This window comes from Dendropsophus ebraccatus, chromosome 15, assembly GCF_027789765.1.
Source record: "Dendropsophus ebraccatus isolate aDenEbr1 chromosome 15, aDenEbr1.pat, whole genome shotgun sequence".
NCBI lineage: Eukaryota > Metazoa > Chordata > Amphibia > Anura > Hylidae > Dendropsophus > Dendropsophus ebraccatus.
Window position 1 is genome coordinate 22,992,395 of NC_091468.1, and position 23,128 is coordinate 23,015,522.

The window sequence follows — 23,128 nt, forward strand, 5'->3', positions numbered from 1 at the left end:
TATAAAATCTTGTGCTGAGGAGAAGTTACCATAGTAACCAATAAGATTCAAGCTTTCATTTTTAAAAAGGTCACCAAATAATGACAGCTGAAATCTGATTGGTTGCAATGGGCAACTACACCATGTGTGAATCTGCCCCCACAAAAGAAACTGACCTGTATTATGCTTGTCTGAGGCTGATATTAATATTGACCTGCAGGGTGACGTGACATGGTTGTCACCCAAATCAGGGGCTATCCTGGGGCTATCCATGATTAGAAAAACAAGGCCTCTTACTTCCTGAAACAGCGCTACTCTTGTCCAAGTTGTAATACCACACATAACCTAAGGACAGGTGTGGTACTGTTTATAGAAGATAACAGCTATGATTTTCTAAGCCTGGATAACCCCTTTAACCCCTTAAAGACAGAGCCTAAAATGGCCTTAATGACCGTGGGGGTCATGATCGGTAAGTGACAGGAGTGGCTGCTGTCTATCACTCTTAAACGCTGCAACTTGACGCAATCACAGCGTTTAAGGAATTAATGGTGGGTGGTCGCGTGATCACAGATGGTCCTCACCCGCTATCATAGCTTAATAGCTCTAAACCCAGGGATAGTGTACAAGCAAGCCAGGGGAGTAACTACCACTGCATCAGCCATAGCGGCTGCTATGGGGCCCACCGCATCAGAGGGCCCCGTTGCCTGCTCCTGCAATACACTGGGCCCCCTAAGCTGTCATCATTTGCAGCACCAGGTTCTGCAAATGTCGGGAACGGGTGGGGGCCCAATCAAAAGTTTGCTATGGGGCCCAGACATTCCTAGTTATGCCCCTGATGTAAGCCCAGACACTGAGGGCGTCCATGTACAGCCTCTGTTGTTAAGGAGTTAAAGGTAGGTTCACACTGTATTCGGTGCTTCCTCCCCAGGTATCCATTGTAACATGTTGCTGCCATATTAGTAAACATTATGCTTACCTTTCTATGCTTAACATTTTGCTGGCGTATTAGTAAGCATACCATGTTGCGCTTACTAATACGGAAGCAAGATGTTAAAAATTTTGGAGCACTGGATAACCCTGTAAATAAAGCCAAGTTTTAATACTGCACACAGGTGTGGCGCTGTTTGTGGAAGAAAGCAGCTATTTTCTCCCAATCCTGGATAGCCCCTGTAAGGCCCTGTATATACTGTGTTTTTGTCCTACATCAAACCTATGTGTGAACAGGGCCTGAGGGTACAAACACACACGGCATTTAGGGTGCCTTCACACCTACCGACTCGCAGCGTTAATAACTCTGCGAGTCGGCTAGGTCCTGGCAGATCACTGTCAATACATACACGCAGCGGTCTGAACGACCGCTGCGTGTATGTAAATCTGCCGGCTGCTTAACCCCTTCTGATGCTGGCCGGCCGCCTCCCGCTCAGGTCTGTATACATTACCTCCCGGCGTCCTGCTCTCCCGCTAGGCCAATCAGTGGCTGCGGTAGGGCAACACACTGATTGGCTGGGTGGGAGAGCAGGACGCCGGGACCCAGTGGAGCGAGGAGGTAATGTATACAGAGCGGAGCGGGAGGTGGCTGGCCGGCATCAGAAGGGGGTTAAGTGGCCGGCAGATTTACATACACGCAGCGGTCGTTCAGACCGCTGCGTGTATGTATTGACAGTGATCTGCCAGGACCTAGCCGACTCACGGAGTTATTAACGCTGTAAGTCGGTAGGTGTGAAGGCACCCATACGCTGCGTATTTACTGCTGCGATACGCAGCAGAAACGCAGCAGATTAGATCTATATAACTGAACACAGCATCAAATCTGCTGCGTATCTGCTGCGTATCTGCTGTGTGTGTTTGTACCCTAATACTGTTCTTGGATTTTATGCAACCCCTATAGGCCACAATTAGCGGTGACACCTACTGCAATGATCACCATGTGTAATATCATCATGTTGCTCTGTCCTTTAATAGGCAGCCGCCATTATGTTATTGAATAATGACCATAACTTTTGCACATTTTAGTATTCCTAAGGCTGGGTTCACACTGCGTTTTTTTCATCCGTTTTTTTTGTGCATCCGTTTTGATCCGTTTTTCCATTGACTTCCATTATAAAAAAAACGGATCAGTTTTTTGTGACGGACACAAAAACGTTGCTGACACTATTTTTTTGTCTGTTAAAAAAAAAAACGGATCTGTTAAACGTATGGAGTCTTGGAGCAAGCCCATGCAAAACGTTTTTACCCCCATCCCAGCTCTAAAGTGTTTATTGCAGGGTGTAATCCAGCCCCCTGCAGGAAGCCATGAATGAGTGATCTACCTGGGATCAATGATCTGCTCCTCCTCACACCTCTGCTGTTCACAGCTCATTACTCACAGCCTGCACCTTATATTCATATAAAAGGCCTCAAGGTGCAGGAGATCACAGGAACTGCAGATCAGACATGGCTGGATGTGAGCAGGCTGCAGGTGACCTCAGTCCTGGTGTGTATGGTCAGCCATATGGCCTGTCCATGGAGGAGATTGTGCAGTCAGTGCTCACAGGTAAGGGTCTCCCCAAAAACTGCATGGTGGGTAGTGTAACCTTTTGAATTAGATGCAAATTGGTCTTGGTTGTGGAGTGTGCAAAAGTTTTAGGGCAGGTTTAGAGAAAAAGGTGCTGCAAAATGTTAGCATGTATGATCGTAATAAGATGGCAAACACTATGTAATATATCTGGCACCATCTTCCTATTTGTGCAAATTTTTTTTTTTTTACTTTCAAAGTTTTGTACATAGGGGTTATGTATTTGGCAACCACCAGGCTGCATGGGACTGTGCTTGTACATATACATATACCCTTCTGTACCTCAATATTACTTTATATTCCACTGGATGTGGTACTATGGAGTGCCCCATGCAATGGTACATATAGTGAGTATAGAGTTCCAGGTGGTGTGAATGAGGTCTAAGGACATATGTCAGCTGCAGCTCACATTCCAACCTTATGACACTGTTAGGTCAAGGAGACACATGGTACCTTTCATATATACCTGTGCTCCCAGATTGTAGAAAATTATTTTATTCTATAGAATGAAGAGTCAAAGATTTCCTGAGCTCCTAAAGTGCAGCAAGCTGTAACACCTTCTTACCCCCCCCCCCCCCCCTCCTTCCATACCTGAACCTGCTTGGGACTCCAGGTGTCAATCAAGCAGGGGGTTAGAGGACATTCCTGCTTGCATCTATTTAGGAGCTTCTTTGGTTCCTTGTACCAGAGAATAAAAGCATTTATCTACATCCTGGAAGTACAGATGGTTATATGAATGGAATAATGTGTACACTTAAGGAGAAGTTCAGCAAAAATTTTTATTATAGTATTGCCCCTTAAAAGTTATACAAATCACCAATATACACTTATTATGGGAAATGCTTAGTGTTTTATCCATGCACTTAATACTGCATCAAGGCTTCACTTCCTGGATAAAATGATGTCATGACCTGACTCCCAGAGCTGTGTGGGCTGTCTCTGCTGGAGAGGATGATGACAGAGGGATGCCCTGTGTCCCCCTGCCATCATTCATTCCAGCAGCCACAGCCTGCACAGCTCTGGGAGTCGGGTCGTGACATCACCATGTTATCCAGGAAGTGAAGCCTTGATGCAGTATTAAGTGCAGGGGAAAAAAACACTTTAGAAGCATTTCCCATAATAAGTGTATATTGGTGATTTGTTTAACTTTTGGGGGGCAATACAATACAAGTTTTGCTGGACTTCTCTTTTAACCTTCTCTTTTAACCTAACAGCTATCTAATAGTATTGACAGTTTGGAAAGTAAATAACAGCTGACAGATTCTCTTTAAAGTGACTACCACCAGGCCCAGGCTGAAGCACTGGAGGTGGGCTGACCCACCCTTAGTGGGAGGAAACCCCCTCCCCTCTATGATAGGGTTCCATTGATTCTAATGGAGTCACGTCATGGAGGGGCTGGAGTTTCTTCCCACTGGGGGTGGGTCGGCCGCCTCCAGTGCTTCAGCCTGGGCCTGGTGGTAGTCACTTTAAACCACTTTCTGTGATGTAGCTTTTTCTTAGCAATGATAGGATACTTGGGGAAAGTGCCTGCTAGAAGGCTGTGGCCTGTTGCTTTATAGCGCTATAATGGTATGTTGCCCATTGGCCAAAAACAGTGAACAGTGAACAGTGGACTATGGCTATGTTTGATGTATGCATAGACATGATGATCCCTGAACATGATCACATGGTAACTGAAGGAAGCCTAAAATGGTGGATTTTGATTCCATTGATGTAGGCAGTTCTGTTACACTGGGGCCCACTAAAGGCCGATGAATAACTTATTAGACACTCTGCTTTCCCATAAAGCAGTTTAAGGCACTTGTATCATGTGCTGTTAATGACTTGGTCATGTTTTAGCTCTTAAGAGTTTGGAGGGATGTGCAAAGTCTGTAGAACATTCTATGAAATTGTGTACTTCTAGCACTATGTAAAAGAAACCTTATGTCTCACAATACATGAGGGATATATATATATATATATATATTAATATATATATTTTTTTTAATAGATGAGCTGAAGCTGCAACATTCAGATGACGGCAGTGGTGCACAATGGCCAAAACCGAATATGGTAGAAAATCCGAATATGGTAGAAAATCCTATTTTGGACAATCTTCTAGATCACGAGGGTGGTGTCTCCCAGCGCAGAAAGAGAATGAGCTTCACCAAACCACAGCTGAAGGTTCTGGAGATTTTCTTCCAAACCAACCAGTATCCAAATATTCACCACCGTGAGGAGCTGGCAAAATGTGTGCAAATCCCAGAGTCAAGGATCCAGGTAGGTGTCTTTGCCCTCTAACTTCCTCCACATGCCGGTTACTGATGGCGACAACTTATCTTGCAGACTACTTCACTGTTCCCATCCATGATGCTGGGTTGCTACTAGAAAATAATGATCTCTGTCCCGGTCTTGCAGGTCTGGTTCCAAAACCGAAGAGCGAAAGCGAAGCGCGATATCATGAATCCAAAGAAGAAACCAGTGTTGATAGAATATTTTCCAGATGGCCAAGCTGTAAATAAACCCCCACACTCTTCCCAGAACGCCATACGCCAACAAAAAATGGTGGCAACTGCAAACTGGGTGAAGGCCGTAAAGCAATCAAAGCCAAATTTGTTTCCTCAACCAAATTTTATGGGTTACCATCCATATTCATATCCATCACCCCAGGTACAACGAGTATCTGGTATGGTCTACTGCCAAGATGTATCCTATGGCACCAATGTGGGGGTCCAACCACAAGGCTACAGCAACACTGTGATGGGTGATAAGGTCATGGACTTGAACAGAGGATCTTCTCATATACCCAATTTCTTTGATTATAATCAGTTCCCATTAAACAAGATCAAGTCTGGGATGAGTGAAGCCCCAGTGTCCCCGTTCACTTCAGGCCTTAACTCTCTGGATGGACCAAACCCCTTCTCTACACCCGTTCCATTCCAGATGCCAGTCACCCACAACAAGGTCTACAACCTAAGCTCTGCAGCCTCCGATTCAGGTCATAGTGACCGCTCTGCTGACTCTGACTGGGAAGACTTCTTTCTCCTGGAGAACAAGAAACCCTGCTACAATCTGAGCTTGGAGATGTAGTTCCGGTTCCTTAAGGAAATCTCAAAACAGGAAATATAACTTAAAAACATTTTTTTTTGTATTTTTTTTTTTAATGCTAGGATTATATCTATAGTCTGATTAATATATAGTTTTATTGTAGCTGAATTTTTATTTGGTTAATATATTGAATATTTATTATTTTAATGGCAGAAACTTGCATGTACACTTGAGATCATGTCAATAAAGATGGCTGTACACTGCACCTACAGTCTCTGTAATATTGCCATACTAGATTTTTAGGTTCTGCTAGCAAATGTGAAGCTGGCCGTGGACCATCGGATGTCTGAGTCTGGCCATGTGTGTTTTTAGGGAGTGCACACTATGGGCCAGCACACATGGAGTAAAAAAAAGCTGCTGCAAGTATGTACAGCCATAGAAAATGACAGGAACTCGGTGTGAAATCTGCTGTGATTCCCTGTACTGTCAGTTTGAATGGGTTTACATACTAGCAGGAGAATTTTTCATTCGGCTGCGATTATGTAAACGCTGCCCCCTTAACCCACTGCTGAGGGAAGAATACTTTACCCGTCCATGCTCCGGCTTGCTTCTGTGGCTCCTTACTTCTCTAGGTCCCGCTCATCCAATCAGTAGCTGTGGCAGGACCTACAGGAGCGCACATAGGTACACACATGCACAGTCACATACATGTATACATATAGTACACAGAGCAGCTGCAGACGTTCTCCCCTCCTCCTGTGTCCCGACACAGGGAAGAAGCATACAGTGCAGGAGACTGAGGCTGTGTGTGAGGACAGATGCTCGTGGTGGTTGAGGGGCGCTTGTGTGCATCATACAGTGTTTCAGGGGCCACCACTCCATATCAATCCCCCTTCCCCAAGGGCCGTGCCCTGCTCCTGCCTCGCCTTGGTAACAACAGCGTTGCCTAATTATGAACAGGCATAGCAGAGGGGGCGGGAGTGTGCAGGGAGACTGCGCCCCCCCCCCCCCACTACGGCCCTGACGACACCCAGGGTTGGGTGGAACAGTGTTGAAAGCCAGGTGGCTGATTTTCTACTAGGATTTTGGACTGTAAAGCCAGTCCATACATCCCAGGTTGGGTGGTGTAGCTAAAAGAACACTGGTGTTAAGGGCTGTATATTAAACAGTCTGACTAACTGAGGGAGCTTTGATGTGCTAGATCTGGGGTCTTACTGAGCATATTGCATGGCTGTCATGCAGCAAGAGTTACATGGGTTGACCATGTCTGTGCAGCCCTTGCTGTGTATACCGAAAATAACAAGGTAATACTTTCCTGTCCACACTCCCCAGCGTCTTCCTGGCTTCTCACCTCAGCTGATCAGTAGCCAGGGGCGTAGCTAATGTCTCTTGGGCCCTTGCGGTCACAAGAGGGAGTGGGAGGGGAGCAGTACAGTGGCAAGCGGGGGGCCTCGACAGTGCGACCGTGGTAGCTACGCCACTGTCAGTAGCTGATTATAATACGTCAGTTTCGGGTGGTAGCCCTGAGCTCCTGAGGGGCCCATGGCTATCCTAAAAGATTTATACTTTCAGTGGTGTACTGTCTCCTGGATACAATTCTGCCATGAATTTTGCAAAAATAGTGCTGCTTTTTTTTTTTTTTTACCACAATTTTGCACATCATCATTACATTATCTATCCTGTACTATGAACATCACACTAGCGTGGCCATAATTACAGTGGATTTGGGGGGGGGGGGGGGTAGGCTTGGTAAACAGCCTGGGGCCTACTGTAACATATCTGCAGTGACAGGCCACTGAGCCAATTGCTGGCAGAGATGAGACAGCACTATGGACTTAACAGTGATGGGCAACCTTTTGAGCTTGGTGTGTCAGCATTCTGCGAAAAAATGAGTATAACTCGAATGGTGTGTGACTTTGAGAAAAAAACGCCATAATTTTGTGTGCGCTCTCTCGCTCTCATTCAGGCCTACAAGCAACATGACTGCTTTCTTCCTGAAATGGCACCAGTGAATGAAGCTGACTTGCAGTACCACACACCACCTGGGGACAGGAGTGGAGCTATTGGCAAGAAAGTGGCTTTTTTAAAAGAAAAAAAAATCCTGGATAACTCCTTATGGTACCCATAAACAGATGGGTATCAGCCAAACATACATTGGCTGGCTGAAGGCCTTCTCTCCCAACTCGAAGAACAAAGAAAATGTCAGTCTTCTCATACTTATCAGCTGCTGTATGTCCTGTATGTGTTTTCTTTTTAGTCTGACACTGTGCTCTCTGATGACATCTCTGGCTGAGACAGGAACTGTCCAGAGCAGCAGCAAATCCTTATAGAAAACCTCTCCTGCTCTGGACAGTTCCTGTCTCGGCCAGAGATGTCAGCAGAGAGAACTGTCAGACTGAAAAGAAAACATTTCCTGCAGGACATACAGTAGCTGATATGTTTTGTAAGACTTGATATTTTTAAATTGAAGTAAACTACAAATCTATATAACTTTCTGAAACCAATTGATTTAAAAAAAAGTTTTCAGCTGGGAGTCTGCAAAACCAAAAGAAAAGAGCAATATGAGACAACTATGAATATGTTAAAATAAATAAAAATAAAGTATATTTTTTTGAAAAATCAAAATTTATTTTTTCAAAAACATTTTTAAAAGGAATATCAAATAGGTAACATATTCTAATTGCACATAAATGCGTTCTATGGTTGGGGCCTGGCTTAAATATAAAGTGCAGAGTGCCATCCAGAGTATTATAATCCAGATATGTTATCTACAGACTGTTGAGAACTGACGTGAGATCCTCATCCCAGTCTGACCCGTACTCCGTGGATCTATCGCTAACTCCAGAATCCGAGATGGGGGAGCTTTGCTTGTAGAAGTCAGTCTGCATGGCAGCCATTTGAAAAGGGATCTCTGAAGGAAAACCATTAAGCCTGGTGCAGGATTCTGCCACAGGCACCTGGATGGGTGGGATATTCCCACTCATCTCACATGACATGGTCTTGTTGGGTTGGAATCCACTGTAGTCCATTGCATAGTTGTTTTGCATTTGGATGTGCCCGCTTCCTAAGTCCACATTTTGGTTATTGAAACCCATAACAGATGCCACATTGTTGTAGTAGTGTTGGTTTCCCATTGAGATGTTGGATGGCATGTTCTGATGGTAAACTCTAGATGAGGCTTGTTTCACAATATGACCTTGTCTAGACACGGGACGTGAGTATTGGGGGTATCCTAGGTAGTCTGCACCTTGGTTAAACAATTCCTGATCTGTGTTCTTCATTGGTTGCATTTGCTGCTGGGGAGGAGCCATTGGTTGCTGGTGGACCATGGAAAGATGGGGAGTGGATGTTGAAGAATACAAATACTTGTCTCCTAAGATGGTTGAAAAATGATCTTCAGAAGAATGGTGGGGAGTAGATTTAACCCCCTTTCGTCTAGCCTTGGCTCTTCGGTTCTGGAACCAGACCTGTCAGTAAGGAGATCAGAATTAAGTAATGTAATGGAGGAAATTTAAAGTCAAAAGTCTAAGGACTAGAAGATATCTGACCATGCTTTGGGATGGCCTCACCCCATACATCATTGTATGTCATCCATCATCTGTAGACCCAGAGCTCCATCACGGTCAAGCATTGAGGTCTATGATGATGAGGATAAAAGTCACATACAGTGTAAAAATTTGGGGTATTTTGGCTAGAGAACAGTCATAGAATAAATAGAAAAAAATCATACTGGACAAACTGTCCATGTGTCCATGGGGAATGCGTCAACAAAATGAGGTAAAGATGCCTCAGCAACGGTGACGGACGACTAATTACGTGAAAATTATAAACCAGACAAGACAAGTAACAGTATGCATGATCTTGAGCAGAACGTAATACAGACAAGCCCATACCTGGATCCTTGACTCTGGTAGAAACATTTGCTTTGCCAGCTGTTCTCGGTGATGGATATCTGGGTACATGTTGGTCTTGAAGTATCTCTCAAGTGCATCCAACTGGGCAGGATTGTAGACGGTCCTCTTCCTTCGTTGGCACACTGCTGCCACTGCTGGTTGTGGGGGGCTGCTCACTTTTTTGGGTTGTGTAGATTGAGCAGGTCTGTGGTCGGCAGCTGAAACTGGGGAGATGACATTTCCTAAGGAAAAAACATTAAAAATTGATCAGATATTGATAAATAATAAATGCAAAGACAAAATAAAGATTCCTTAAGAGAACTTAGAGATGTTCTAATGCCACCTACCTTTTGTACTGGGTTGCTGATAGTCCTTCTGGTGGGTTGGTGCCATAGTCAATCCAACATGGGGGGTCTGTTGGTTGGAAAATCCAACTTGATTAGGACTTGTTGGAAAAAAGAAATTTCCAGGTTCTTGGCTGTAGCCAGCCATCCTTCCAGTGTAAGCTCTGTTGTCTTGGCTCCCAAGGAGTAGATGAGGATGAGTGCTGTACACTCCTCAACTGTGTGGATACTGACTCAGGTCCATCCTCATCTCCTCTTATACCAGGTTTAGTAGGCGGTCTTGGTGATCAAAGTGCTCAGGTGTGAGAACACCCTGGAGGCGTGAAAAACATGGCTGAGGGTCTGAATGTTAGGTAGACAGCATTGTCCAGCACCAGCCCACCATCCCATCCTGCTGGGGAACCAAAAGACATGGCAGTCCCAATAAACATTTCAGCCCTACTGATCCCAAAAGGTGCAGAGGCTTCCTGTCTCATAGATCAGGAAGTGTCCTCATACTCCTACACCTACAGCACGACATCTCACTGCTTACTGCTGAAAAATAAAATAGAGAAAGGGATTGAAGACAAAAAGGGTATAAAGGGACATGAGATAGATATAAGATAGTCAGACTAAACGATAGAGAGAATCTATTCTATCTATCTATCTATTTATCTATCTAACTATCTATCTATCTATCTCCTATCTATCTATCTATCTATCTATCTATCTATCTATCTATCTATTATCTATCTATCTATCTATCTATCTACGCTTGAAAAAGGTGATGTGATATCACCGAAACGTTGCGTCTTGGAGTGTTGCACTTATGATTTGAATAAATCACAGTTCACCTTTACTTCAACCTTGTGTGCTGCGGAGTTTCTGCTTATATATAAAGACGGTCTGAGGTCAGGACCCCGACCGCTGGCACCTACATCTTCGCTAAAGCTGTGCTGCTCATTTTCTACTGCATATCTATCTATTATCTATCTATCTATCTATCTATCTATCTATCTATCTCCTATCTATCTATCTCCTATCTATCTATCTTCTATCTATCTATCTATCTATCTATCTATCTATCTCCTATCTATCTATCTATCTATCTATCTATCTATCTATCTATCTATCTATTCCCTATCTATCTATCTATCTATCTATCTATCTCCTATCTATCTATCTATCTATCTATCTATCTATCTATCTATCTATCTCATAATTATAGATAGGAGATGGATAAACAGACCACATTTTTTTTTCTCAGACTGGACTGTTTCTTTGGAAACAATATTGGGAATAATGACTGATGACAATCACATTTGGTATTTTTACCCAGACAGATATCTTACAGAAAAAATGTGTGCAGAGTCAAGCTAGAAATTGCTTTGACATTCCCTCTGTCTAGATTAATCAACCTGTTTGGCCCTGCTGGACCATTGTAACTTTTTGGAAATAAAATATAAGAATAGTTAATAGAAAAAAAGGAATAAAAAATTATTATAATAAAGGTAAAACTAAAAATCATGACATGAAAATCAAGCAATAACATGATAACTTTAAAAATCAAGATATATATATATATATATATATATATATATATCAACTTTAATATGGGTCATAATTTTGTTTGCCTTTGGAAGGGGGGGGGCATTAGAGGAAGTTTTGGGGTCTCACATATCATTTGTATTTTCTGGCCTGTGACACTAGTCTGGCTTATGTGTATCCTGACCTCAGCTGTTTGATGTGCTCACATCCTCTGTGCAGCTTGTGTATAGGAACAGAGGCTTCTGTAATGGAGGGACGGCCAGTGATTTGCTAATGGACCTGAGCCCAGAGGTTGTCACAATGGCCGGGAAGGGGCGGTAGCTGGGCCCATCCTGTGTCTGACTTCCAGGCCTGATCCTCAGACAGTCACTTCCCTTCCTTTACCTGGAGAAGGTGGGATGTGGATTCAGACTTGCAGCTCCTCCAAGTCACCTGTCTACACATCAGAGTCACCGCTCATATCTGTCTATATATAACATAATACTGCATAATAATGTAAAATATGAAATAACATTAAGTTACATACACATAACATAAAATTCTATCCATAAAAATGGCTCTCTACCTCCACAGACTGCCTAACCTCAAATTTCAAACTATATTACAGCATATAATAACATAAAAATATATAACATCAGCATATACAGCAATGTGTGACGTTCCAGTGACAAATGTGAATGGTTGACACCAGAATATTGTGTTACTGCTAACTATAATACATATAACCTAGCTACAGCCCGTTACTATATTTCAGTAAGCAGAAAGTGAACACTTAGGCTTTTTTAAGCTTTATTGTATTGCACATATATTTATTGGAGATTGTACTATGCTTCCTGGGATCGCCCCGGGTGTTTGTATTTCCATTTTGTTTCTAAAAAAAATTATTGAATACAGATTTACAAAAAAAAAAAAAAAAAAGAAAGATAGGTAGATAGATATGTCGCAAAAGTCTGCAGCACACCAGCTTCAAGTGAAAAATAGTGGTTTGTTCCATTTAAGTGCATTAAATAAACAAATACTATTTGGTATTTGCTTGTTTCATGCACTTTTGATGGAATAAACAACTATTTTTTACTTAAAGTTAGTGTGCTGCGAACTTTTGCAACATATATAGGGAATTCTTGACCCAGGTACTTTCTCTGCAAGAACCTGCGTCATCTCTGTGGATGTGCGGCTCCTCTTTGAACTAAAAAGATACATAGATAAACATTTGGATGATAGATAGATAGATACAGGATAAAGCCGCACGTCCAAAACCTCATAAAGCGGGTGCTGTACAAAGTCAGTGCCCCGGCTTGGGGATCCCCAATAGTATGCACAGATATTCCGCAGCACACCAGCATACGTGTAAAAGGTTAAATATTTATTACAAAAAATGTAAGAAATACAGAGATGCGACGTTTCGACCCTCTCACAGGGTCATTATCAAGCATAGATAGATAGATAGATATGAGATAGATTTGAGATAGATAGACAGACAGACAGACAGACAGACAGACAGACAGATAGATAGATAGGAAGATAGATAGATTGATAGATAGATATTGGATGGATCTATAGAGAGATACATAGGTGGATAGATAGATAGATACATACATACATAAATACATACTGCAGATAGGTGATAAACAGAATGATAACTACATATAGATAAACACATATAGATATTATATAGATAGATAATAGATAAACACATTGATATTGGATAGATAGTAGATGGATAGATAGACAGATATGAGAGAGAGAGAGAGAGAGAGAGAGAGAGAGAAAGAGAGAGAAAGATAGATAGATAGATAGATAGATAGATAGATAGATAGATATGAGAAAAGATAGGAGATAGATAGATAGGTTGATAGATAGATATGAGATAGACAGATGACTACATACAGATAAATACATAGAGATATGTTATAGATAGATAAACACATAGATAGATAGATAGATAGATAGATAGATAGATAGATAGATAGATAGATAGATACTGTAGATAGATAGATAGATAGATAGATAGATAGATAGACAGATAGACACATAGATGATTGATAGATAGATAGATACTGTAGATAGATAGACAGATAGACACATAGATAGATAATAGATAGATAGATAGATAGATAGATAGATAGATAGATAGATAGATAGATACTGTAGATACATAGATAGATAGAAACATAGATAGATAACTGCATACAGCTAAATACATATAGATAGATAGATACAGATATTAGATCAGTTGGAATACGTTGTTCCCTGTGGGGACGCTGTGTGTATTCAGTGTGACTTGCACATGAGTGTAACAGGAGGGTACGCTCTTAGTAAATGTTTTTGGTAGAAAGTGGATCAAAAGCAGAATGTGTAATCCTTACTGTTACTTCTCTGCATAGACAAACACACACAGTGTCCTGAATAGCTCTACAAAGACCCTTAGGAAGTACAAGGCTGATTCTTGTCAAGGAACAAGGGCCAGAGCTAGACGTTAGCTTCTGTTCACACCAAGGTATATTTCACCTGTAGTGTCCAAGTATTATGTGAACCTGTGATAGTACACATACTGGGAGTTATCTGTCTCCATGGTTACAGACTACACTACAAGCTAACCCTGTGTAGTCTGATTAGTGTTTAGAGGCCAAAACTTGCAAACTCATGAACATTTTTCTTGCTTTTTTTATTATTATGATTTTTTTTTACATTTCTACAACTTTGTATTAGTTTAGATAAAACTTCTTATGACCTCTTGAGTAACTGTTCAGTGACTCCTGCTGGGCAGACAGGTCTTTAGTGACTTGAGGCCAGTTGGGGTCCTAAGTGTATAATAGGCTTGTTGTGTAGTCCTTCAGACGTGTCCCCCAGTGCAGTGATTCTGGGCCCATTGAGCTGCACAATAGACATGAAGACATAGTTGTGTTCATTACCGGCACTAATGACAATGACCCCCGGAACAATCCACACCAAGTGTGCCCACTGCATTCATATGTACAGCAGGGAGCGCCTGAGGCTGTCTGTAACTACACCCTGAGCTACCAGGTGTGCATCGATATCCTTATACCCCAACAACGGGATGGTGCTTATATTATGTGGATAACAGTTCTATCAATCATATATATATTATATATATATATATATATATATATATATATATATATATATATCATCTCTCTCACTCTGAAGAGAGATTTTTGAAAGGCATATCCAGGATTAGAAAAAGAATAGTTACTTTCTTCCAGACACAGCACCTCTCCTGTCCTTAGTCTGGGTGTGGGTTTTGCCGCTCCGTTTCACTGAAGTGAATAAAGCTGAACTGTAATACCACACACAACCTGAGGACAGGGGTGGCGCTGTTTTAGCAAGAAAGCAGTTGTGCCTTTTCTAATCTTAGATAACTCTTGTTGACCAAACGTACAGATGAGCGCAAAAAATGGCCGTTGTCATAAAACCACAACCAGAATCAATGTTCATGATCACTTTACAAGAACGGCTGTGGTTTAGCGCTAAACAACGGCCGTTCACTAAAGTAGTGGGAACATAGCCTTAAAATGTCTCACTCACATAGCTGTTGATCTCTGATAGAGGATAACCCCCATTATCTGGTGACATGAGGTGGGTGCAGGTGACATCAGGGCAGGTAGTGCTGGAGCTTTCATCTTCAGAGGAGGAAAATACTTTGTCATGCAAATGGTTGACTTCTCCGCATTTTACAGCAGCTGAAGTGCGGCCATCAGAGAAAGTGTGAAGTGTATGAGCTGTAATAAAGAGGTCAATTGCCTCACATGTGCCCGTATGGGAATGGAATGACTAGTGATACATAGATAGGAGACAGGTACTGTGTTTCTCTAAAAATAAGACAGCTTATTATTTTTTTTCTACAAAAATATGTCTTGTTTTTGGGGGTAGGTGTTATTTTTTTTCCCCATGAACAACAGTCACACAGTATGCTGGATTCCTTTCTTAGGGTGGGCTCACACTACGGAATGCGTGCTGATAAGTTCCGTCGGATTCCGTCGCTCGTTCAGCATGCCTCTCCGCCGGCTCCATAGACACCATTCTATGGCCGGGTGGATTCCGCATTCTGCCGAAAGAACTGATGTGTCAATTCTTTCGGCGGACAGCAGAATCGGCCTGGCCATAGAATGGTGTCTATGGAGCTGGCGGAAAGGCGCGCTGCTGCGAACGAGCGACGGGATCCATTGGAACTTATCCGTGCGGATTCCGTAGTGTGAGCCCACTCTCGGCTTTTTCTTTTTAGAGTAGGGCTTATATTTAAAGAGTCACTGTCGTATTTTTTTTTTTTGCAGAAATCAATAGTCCAGGCGATTTTAAGAAACTTTGTAATTGGGTTTATTAGCCAAATCTGCCATTATCTGCATGTAAAAAGCCTTTTCCCAGGTCCCCCCCTCCTTCCTCTTTTTCATCCACTCTGAAAAATCTGAAAATTGTGACTTGTTGCAGGAGACGTACCCTGTCTGCTCTAGGGAGAGGGGAGGGGGGAGGAGGAAGGAGGGAGTTAGCCGGCAGCAGAAAGCAGATAACAGAGGATTACAGGCACGGAGCTGGGTGACAGCTGTAATCTGAGCTCAGACAGGTCACTGGTGATGGTCAGAACAGATAACGGGTGAGGGATTTGTAGATTAACTCTTTGTTGTCCTGTTTTGGTCTTTTCTTTAGCTCTCTCCATAGGAGAACAATGAAGACAGGGGGGAGAGCTTCAAACTGCTTTTTCATGATAAAAATGCATTTTTCGGATAATAAACCCAATTACAAAGTTTCTTAAAATCGCCTGGACTATTGATTTCTGCAAAAAAAAAAATTCACGACAGTGACACTTTAAGGCCTCCTTGCAAAATGAATCTAGAGCTTATTTTCAGGGTAGGGGATATAATATTTGGATAGAAAAGTTGCACCGTGCGGCTTCCTGACTACACGGCGGTAATGTTGATCTGTGTCCCCCATGTATGTCTCCTCAGGGGATATACACCGTATACCTGGGGGTCCGGCCCATCATATAGCATATGTTGTGTATCTCTGGGCAGCAGGCAGAACATTAGTGACCTCGCTCCCGATTGTCCCACAATACACATTACACCCGGCGTCCATTGATGTGAGGTGATATGGTGTTACCAGGGCCGCAGCGTGAACAATGGATCTGTTGTTTATGGGGAGATGTGTGTGACAAGGAGACGTTCCTGCATCCTGCCCATTGTCTTAGAGGACAGGAAAAGCCCTGGATTAAAAAAATGGCAATTTTTTTTTGTGAATTGGAGAAGTTGTAATGCTGCAGTGTCTGTGATGGACAGGCATACATCTCCAATATACAGCATCCAGCCTGGAACGCCATTTTGTTCTGATTCATTTTTTGGCTTGTTTTTAATCTACTGAGGTGTTATTGGAGGAAGCTGTGATCATCCTGATGATGAGTAAATAAAAATTTAAAGGGGGATTCCACTTACTGTAGTGAATTCTAAACGGAGACATATATGAACATGGATAAGATAATGTTATATAAATTTATTTTGAATGTACAATGTTTGTTTCCTTTGCCTATATAAAAAATGAAGAAGCCCTTTAAGGCCTCTTTTAATTACTTGGAGTACAACATTTCTGATCAGCTGTTTCGTGGAGGTCTAAAAGGTTGTAATACATGTACACTAATCCCCCTTTTCTCCCAGAAAACCCTTATAAATCGCACTAGGGGAGCAGATGTATGAGAGTGAGACAAGTCTTCCTGCCCGACCTTCTCTGTAACTTCCTATAAGAACCGGTTGGATCCACGTTCACAGGTAAATGGTGCGTTCTGCAGGCTCTCTGACCAGACAATGAGGGGCAGAAAGTGATTGTCACCCCTAACATAATGTCCTCTGACATCTCATGATGAGGGGAATACAATGTGCTAAAAGGTCTGAACAAACACAACTAATGGACTAACTCGTCTCTGTGTACACAGCAGAGCTGGGTTTCAGCCAAGTTTTAAGTATAGCGTCTGTTTCTTCCCTCTCATCTATATTGACAGTTTATATGGTTCACTATAAAATATATATACTTACAAAATGTCAGTCACTAGACCTAGCTATCTGCGATTGTGGACTTGTTTCTCCAGCACAACCCACAGATGATGGATCAGACTGACATCTGGGAAATCTGGAGTCACCAGTTTGATCTCTGTGTAATGTTAGGGCCCTACTACACAGTGCAATAATCAGCCAAATCAGGCCGATTATCGCTCCATATAATAGAGAGAACAATCAGTTCTTTAGGTCCAAACCTAAAATAATCGAATTTTGGGCGCGCATTGTAGCGATGTGCGCCTGATTATTTAGAAGGATTAGAATGTAATAGTGTACGCTCGACGCCACTTCTATGGTGGTTGGTCGGGATATAGCTCAGATGTTAGGTTGTTGTGACGCCAGTGCCGGTTGGGCACCCAGGTATGGTGGAACACCTGCTTTTATTTTAGATAGGCTGGCTATACCCTTTCCCCTGTGGTCAGTAATCTGCCGGGCTGTTTGGAGGTCCCTTGACTCTTTGGTCTTTGCACCACCTATTGCCCACCAGTGTAGGGCGACCCATCCTAGAGGGTGACACAAGCCCCAGACCTTGTTACCTGGGTTGAGCAGAATGGTCAGAGTTCTCTGATGACTACCGTGCTGCGAGATGGAGTACATAGGCTTCTAGCAACTTTGCTCTATCCGGATCAGTTCCTTTCTTCTGACACATATATAAAGTTTGCAGAGCACCACCATACAAGAAACTACCAATATTATTCTAATGTATGGGGAAGAGTGTTAAAGTCAAAGATAACTCGGGTTCTAGTAGCAAGCTAAAGACCAATGAAAAAACAACTGAACCTCTAATATAGTAGAATATGTATAAATTTTATTATTAAAACCACAGTACAATAGCAATTAATGAAAAAATATATTAAATAAATACACAATGAACCATGGCTGAAAGAATGTTAAAAAACAACTAACATACATGAGGGGACTGCTGCATATGGACACTGGTAAATAAATAGATGAATAACTACAGAATTGAATACAGCATAGTAAGGCTATGCGTGATATTAATGTAAAAAAACAAGTAAAGTGCTATGCAAACTACGTATAATATAAGTAATGTGGAGTAAGTCAATAATAATAATGAAACAATAATATTAAAGTATAATACCAATAGTGCAAGGAAGTCCGAGTGTCCACCGGCGGCCCCCACCCCAACGCACGTTTCGGCGTAGCCTTTTTCCCCTTATTTACCCTTTATTTACATTAATATCACACATAGCCTTACTATGCTGTATTCAATTCTGTAGTTATTCATCTATTTATTTACCAGTGTCCACCTGCAGCAGTCCCCTCATGTATGTTTGTTGTTTTTTAACATTCTTTCAGCCATGGTTCATTGTGTATTTATTTAATATATTTTATTATGAATTGCTATTGTACTGTGGTTTTAATAATAAAATTTATACATATTCTACTATATTAGAGGATCAGTTGTTTTTTCATTGGTCTTCAGTTCCTTTCTTCTGTTGGATACTGTCTTGCACTTTTAGGCTGGTTCTTGGTGTGGGTGGGGGTGATCCCTGACTTGTCCTCTCTAAGGCCCTGTGCACACAGAGCAAGAGCGGCGGAATTCTTCAGCACCGAGAGATGCAGCGCGCACGCCTCCCATATAGTGACATTATGACACGGAGGCTGGCGGCATTCCACGGCGGACAATTCAGCCGCTCTTGCTCTGTGTGCACGGGGCCTAAGTGTGCGCTCAGCACTGCATAGTGTGTGGAAGTGCTGCTTTCAAGAAACAAGTGCGAAGGTGTCTCATGTGCATCCCTTCTCTACAGAGACCAAACAACCACTGTCCACAGGGGACCTGGCAGAAGCCAGGGTCCTCCTTGGCTACTACAGGGACCTTTCTGGCTTGCATCTTTCCTCTACAACAGCCAGAGTAAGGGTGGTATTACACGGGCCGATGGGGGCCCGATAATACCTGTAAACGAGCAGCGATCTGCTAGATTGTTGCTCGTTTACTTGGCCTATTACACGGCCCAATAATCGTTAAACAAGGGCTGCAGGGACATTGTTACCGATGTCCTTGCAGCCTTTGTTTAAACTGTATACATACCTAATCCATGGTCCAGGGTTCCTCTTCTTCTTAACTTCTCCCCGGGTCCACGCACTTCAGCTTCACAGTGGCTTGTCTTTGGCTGCGGCGGTTCCGGCCTGTGATTGGCCGAGGGGCCTGTCAGCTGACACAGGCCGCTGAGAAGCCGGAGCGCACGGGACCCGGTAAGAAGCTCTGAGGAAGAGGAACCCTGGACCATGGATTAGGTATGTATTCTTCTTTGCTAAACGTAGCGGTGCACGGTCAGCGCCCGACGATTATAGGTCTGAACTTATATCAACGATCAGCCGATGACAACGATCATCGGCTGATCGTTGTCTTTAGTACACGAAACGATAATCGGCCGAATCGGGCCGATTATCGTTCCGTGTAATAGTACCCTAAGACTCACTAAGGTGTGGCTACACTTCCTCTCCCCATGTGACTTCCCTCTACAGCTTCTGTAAGGTGTGCTGTGATTGGGTGAGAAGAGAGTGCAAAAGAAAGAGAAGGGTAGAGATAGTTAGAAAAGAGAAAGAACTTCCATTGGTGCACAGATCCTAAAACAATAACCCTTTAGTTACATCCAGCTATGCAATAGTTAGGTACACAATATACATACTAGCGACATCTAGTGGCAAAACCTAGGTACTACTTCATTACCACTTTTACTTTGAAGTACAGACTTTTGCGAGGGGTGTAAAGACTAGAAACACCCGTGATTTGGTGTCTGCAAATCTTCCTTCTCTGCACTGACAGGTCACTGGCCGCTCAGACAATCATTGCCCGTGGCCTGTCTCGGCCAGTGATCGGCCGGCGGCCTGTCAGTGCAAGAAGGCAGAGCTTCAGACACTGGAGAATGCCTAAGGGCACCAGGGAATGTGGTAAGGTGAGTTATTACTTTATTATTTTAAACTAAAGGCAAGGGTTGCATGGACACAAAAAATGCAACAGCTCACCGCAATGGCAATGGCCCCCCCAACTGCCCAAAAAAACTTCCACAAAAATAATGAGGCTCTTCGTTACCATTTGAAAATGGTGTAAACTACCCTACCACGTTACGGTGGCCTTATACACGGGGCAGTCCTACACTGTACTATGGCCTCTCCATGGCATGAAATACGCCTATGCTCTGGGCATGCAATCTGTCTTATACCTGCACATGTAATTACACCACCTGGGTAGGATAGGTGGAGGGTTGCATGGACATCGCTAATGATGTCCGTGCAGCCCTTACTACCTGATAGTTGGCCCTTCTAATTGCTCAGTAAATGAGCGCCAATCTAGGAGATCGGCGCTTGTTTACAGTTCATGATTGGGCAGCCTAATAGGAAATTACTAATTTCTGAACAGATGGCTATGTCATAGCATTTTATTCTGTTTATTGACCTGGTGGTATAGGTGGCTCGGAGGACCAATGTAGAATAGATCTTTTTGTTTACACTTACGCTACAGTGTAATTTAATTTGTGATTGGTACACACACTACAAGTTCACAGCGTATAGTTGGGCTATTAATATAACATCTTTTTATATTGAGCACTACACAGTGGCGGTAGTATATATATCAAAGGTAGTATTTATACATACACATCAGATCATACAGGTATATGCTAGCGGCGCGGACTGGCAGTATTTACATAGATGATTTTAGCACATTCAGCTCATTATGCACTTTAGTACGCTTCATTCACATAATTGTTACACACTACACAGTCACATCATTTATTATTCACATTATTTTATTAACTTGTATTGTAAGTTTATCATTAATACTGTAATTTATGCAATTTGCACAGCACTTGCACATTTATTTGATCACTTTAGCACTGGCATTTTTTTTTGCACTGAGCACTTTTACATCATTTTGCACTTTTATGTTTGCATGTGGCACTTCTGTTATAGAGTTGGCACTATCATATCATATGAAGGAGCAATTTTCTGTTTTGCATACATTTGTGACTTCACATTATATTTTTGGGTTGGTTTCAATGTTTAATATGCTGCCAGCACTACAGCTCTTTTCCAAAATGGCAACTTGACCGTGCGCCTATGTCTGCGCATGATCCAGTGATTGCCAGCACTCTTGTCCATTTTCAAGATGGCGTCCATGCCGTGTGCGGTCCACTGAGCATGACTCTACGGCAGCGACATGATGACGCCCCTGATGTCATTTCCGGTCCCGGGCATCGTGGTGCTGCCGATAGGGAGGTGCGCTGGTGGACCGCTATGTAACATGCGGCACAGTCCATCATCCAATCCCATGGCAGTGGTACAGGTATATAAAGTCCTCCGGTCCTCCCCCTCATTACTCCCTGAGGAAGCGTGCGAAACGGCGTTAGAGTGATGTGGGAGGCCAGCGGACTGGGACCCTGTATACCATTGGTAACACATTGATGACATGTGTATGATTATACCCTGTATTACTCTGTTCAGCGTACTGGAGCATTATAAATGACTATGTAACTTTTGTCCCAGTAGTGGGGTCTCCCACCTCCTAGGCCTTGATTTTATGTTTTTTCTTTTGTGATGGATCTAATAAATTTTTGTTATTAATTTTGAACCTTGAGTGATTCATGATTGTTATTTTGGACTCATAGTGCTATATAGGTGTTGTCTAGCATTGGGTTGGGTACTGAGTGTCATTTTTAAATTTAACAATACATTATTATTCTAGGAATATAGGTGTTTTCATTTCTGCAAAATGTCTGCAGTGTTATCCCCCTGCTGACCGCAGCCATTAGTGGGTCCATGTGTGTATAATGGTTAGGTAGGTGTTACATGTCACAGTAACATCCACATGATGCCATGTCACAAGATCTCCAGCAGAATATTGTCCAAAACACTGTCCCCACCATCTTGTCTTCTTCCCATAGTGCATCCTAGTGCCATCTCTTCCCCAAGTGATGCACACACACCCGGCCGTCCACATGATGGAGAATATGATACATCAGACCAGACATCTTCTTCCATTGCTCCAGTTCCGATGCCCATTGTAGACACTTTCGGGGATGGACAGGGAAGGGGTCACATGATCTCTGACCCGTCTGCGGGGCCACATACACAGCAAGCTGCCATGTCCTCTGTGATCTGACTCCTGAAGTTTTTCAGTGGTTTGCTCTACAACAGCTCTTCTTGTGGGTTAGGACCAGGCAGTCTAGCCTACAGACCACACACATCTATAAGCCTTGGGCTACACAATCCTGGCCCTGGTGGTTCATCCTTGGGCACTTTTTGGTTGGTACTGACCACTACATACGTGGGACTCCCCACAAGACTGTCCGCTCTGGAGATGAACTGTCTACACATCATTTTTCAGCCCTGGTCACGGTTGCTCAGATCCTTAGGGCCCTATGACACATGGTGATTATCACCTGTCCACTCTTCCTGGTGTCCTGTGGACTTGTCGCTAGGATCCCTACTCACTGCAGCCGCCGCTGACACTTCTGAACCATCTCTCCAGTGATAAGCCACTTAGTCAATCACTGGCTGAGGCAGGACAGCGCAGCGGTTACTGCAGAGATGGGTTCATAAGTGTCAGTGGCTGCGGTAAGTGGGGATCGCAGACACAAACCAGGAGGACATAGGCTTGGTAAGCAAGCTGCAATCTAGCAGATAAGCGCTCGCCTACAGTGAATGTCTGGCCATCTAATATAGCCCCTATACTTCCCTCATCAATTTCCAGAACTGCCTACAATATAGCCCCCCGACGGG

At 43.0% G+C, this 23,128-nt stretch overlaps 2 protein-coding genes across 3 annotated transcripts; one reads left to right on the forward strand and one right to left on the reverse strand.

Moving 5' to 3' along the window:
* Positions 1-389: 389 nt before the first annotated feature.
* LOC138774310 (homeobox protein Mix.1-like) lies at positions 390-5,628 on the forward strand. 2 transcript variants are annotated; one of them, XM_069955057.1, is made up of 3 exons: positions 390-448; positions 4,524-4,792; positions 4,931-5,628. In XM_069955057.1, the coding sequence occupies exons 1-3, from the start codon at positions 418-420 to the stop codon at positions 5,600-5,602; spliced, it is 972 nt and encodes a 323-aa protein (XP_069811158.1). In that variant the 5' UTR covers positions 390-417; the 3' UTR covers positions 5,603-5,628. The 2 variants fall into 2 exon arrangements, with proteins under 2 accessions (XP_069811158.1, XP_069811159.1); XM_069955058.1 differs by lacking the exon at positions 390-448 and adding an exon at positions 741-872.
* A 2,700-nt stretch (positions 5,629-8,328) lies between these two features.
* On the reverse strand, positions 8,329-9,522 carry LOC138774002 (homeobox protein Mix.1-like). Its single transcript, XM_069954544.1, has 2 exons — positions 9,454-9,522; positions 8,329-9,027 (listed from the first exon to the last, which is right to left on the reverse strand). Exons 1-2 carry the CDS (start codon positions 9,520-9,522, stop codon positions 8,329-8,331), a joined length of 768 nt encoding a protein of 255 aa, XP_069810645.1.
* Between the last annotated feature and the right edge of the window lie 13,606 nt (positions 9,523-23,128).

Coding starts and splice junctions, on each gene's coding strand:
- LOC138774310 (XM_069955057.1), top strand. CDS start 418: ATGGCCTTAATGACCGTGGGGGTCATGATCG. Junction 449..4,523: donor GACCGTGGGGGTCATGATCG/GTAAGTGACAGG, acceptor TTTTTTTAATAG/ATGAGCTGAAGCTGCAACAT. Junction 4,793..4,930: donor TCCCAGAGTCAAGGATCCAG/GTAGGTGTCTTT, acceptor CCGGTCTTGCAG/GTCTGGTTCCAAAACCGAAG.
- LOC138774002 (XM_069954544.1), bottom strand. CDS start 9,522: ATGTACCCAGATATCCATCACCGAGAACAGCTGGCAAAGCAAATGTTT. Junction 9,028..9,453: donor TACCAGAGTCAAGGATCCAG/GTATGGGCTTGT, acceptor CCTTACTGACAG/GTCTGGTTCCAGAACCGAAG.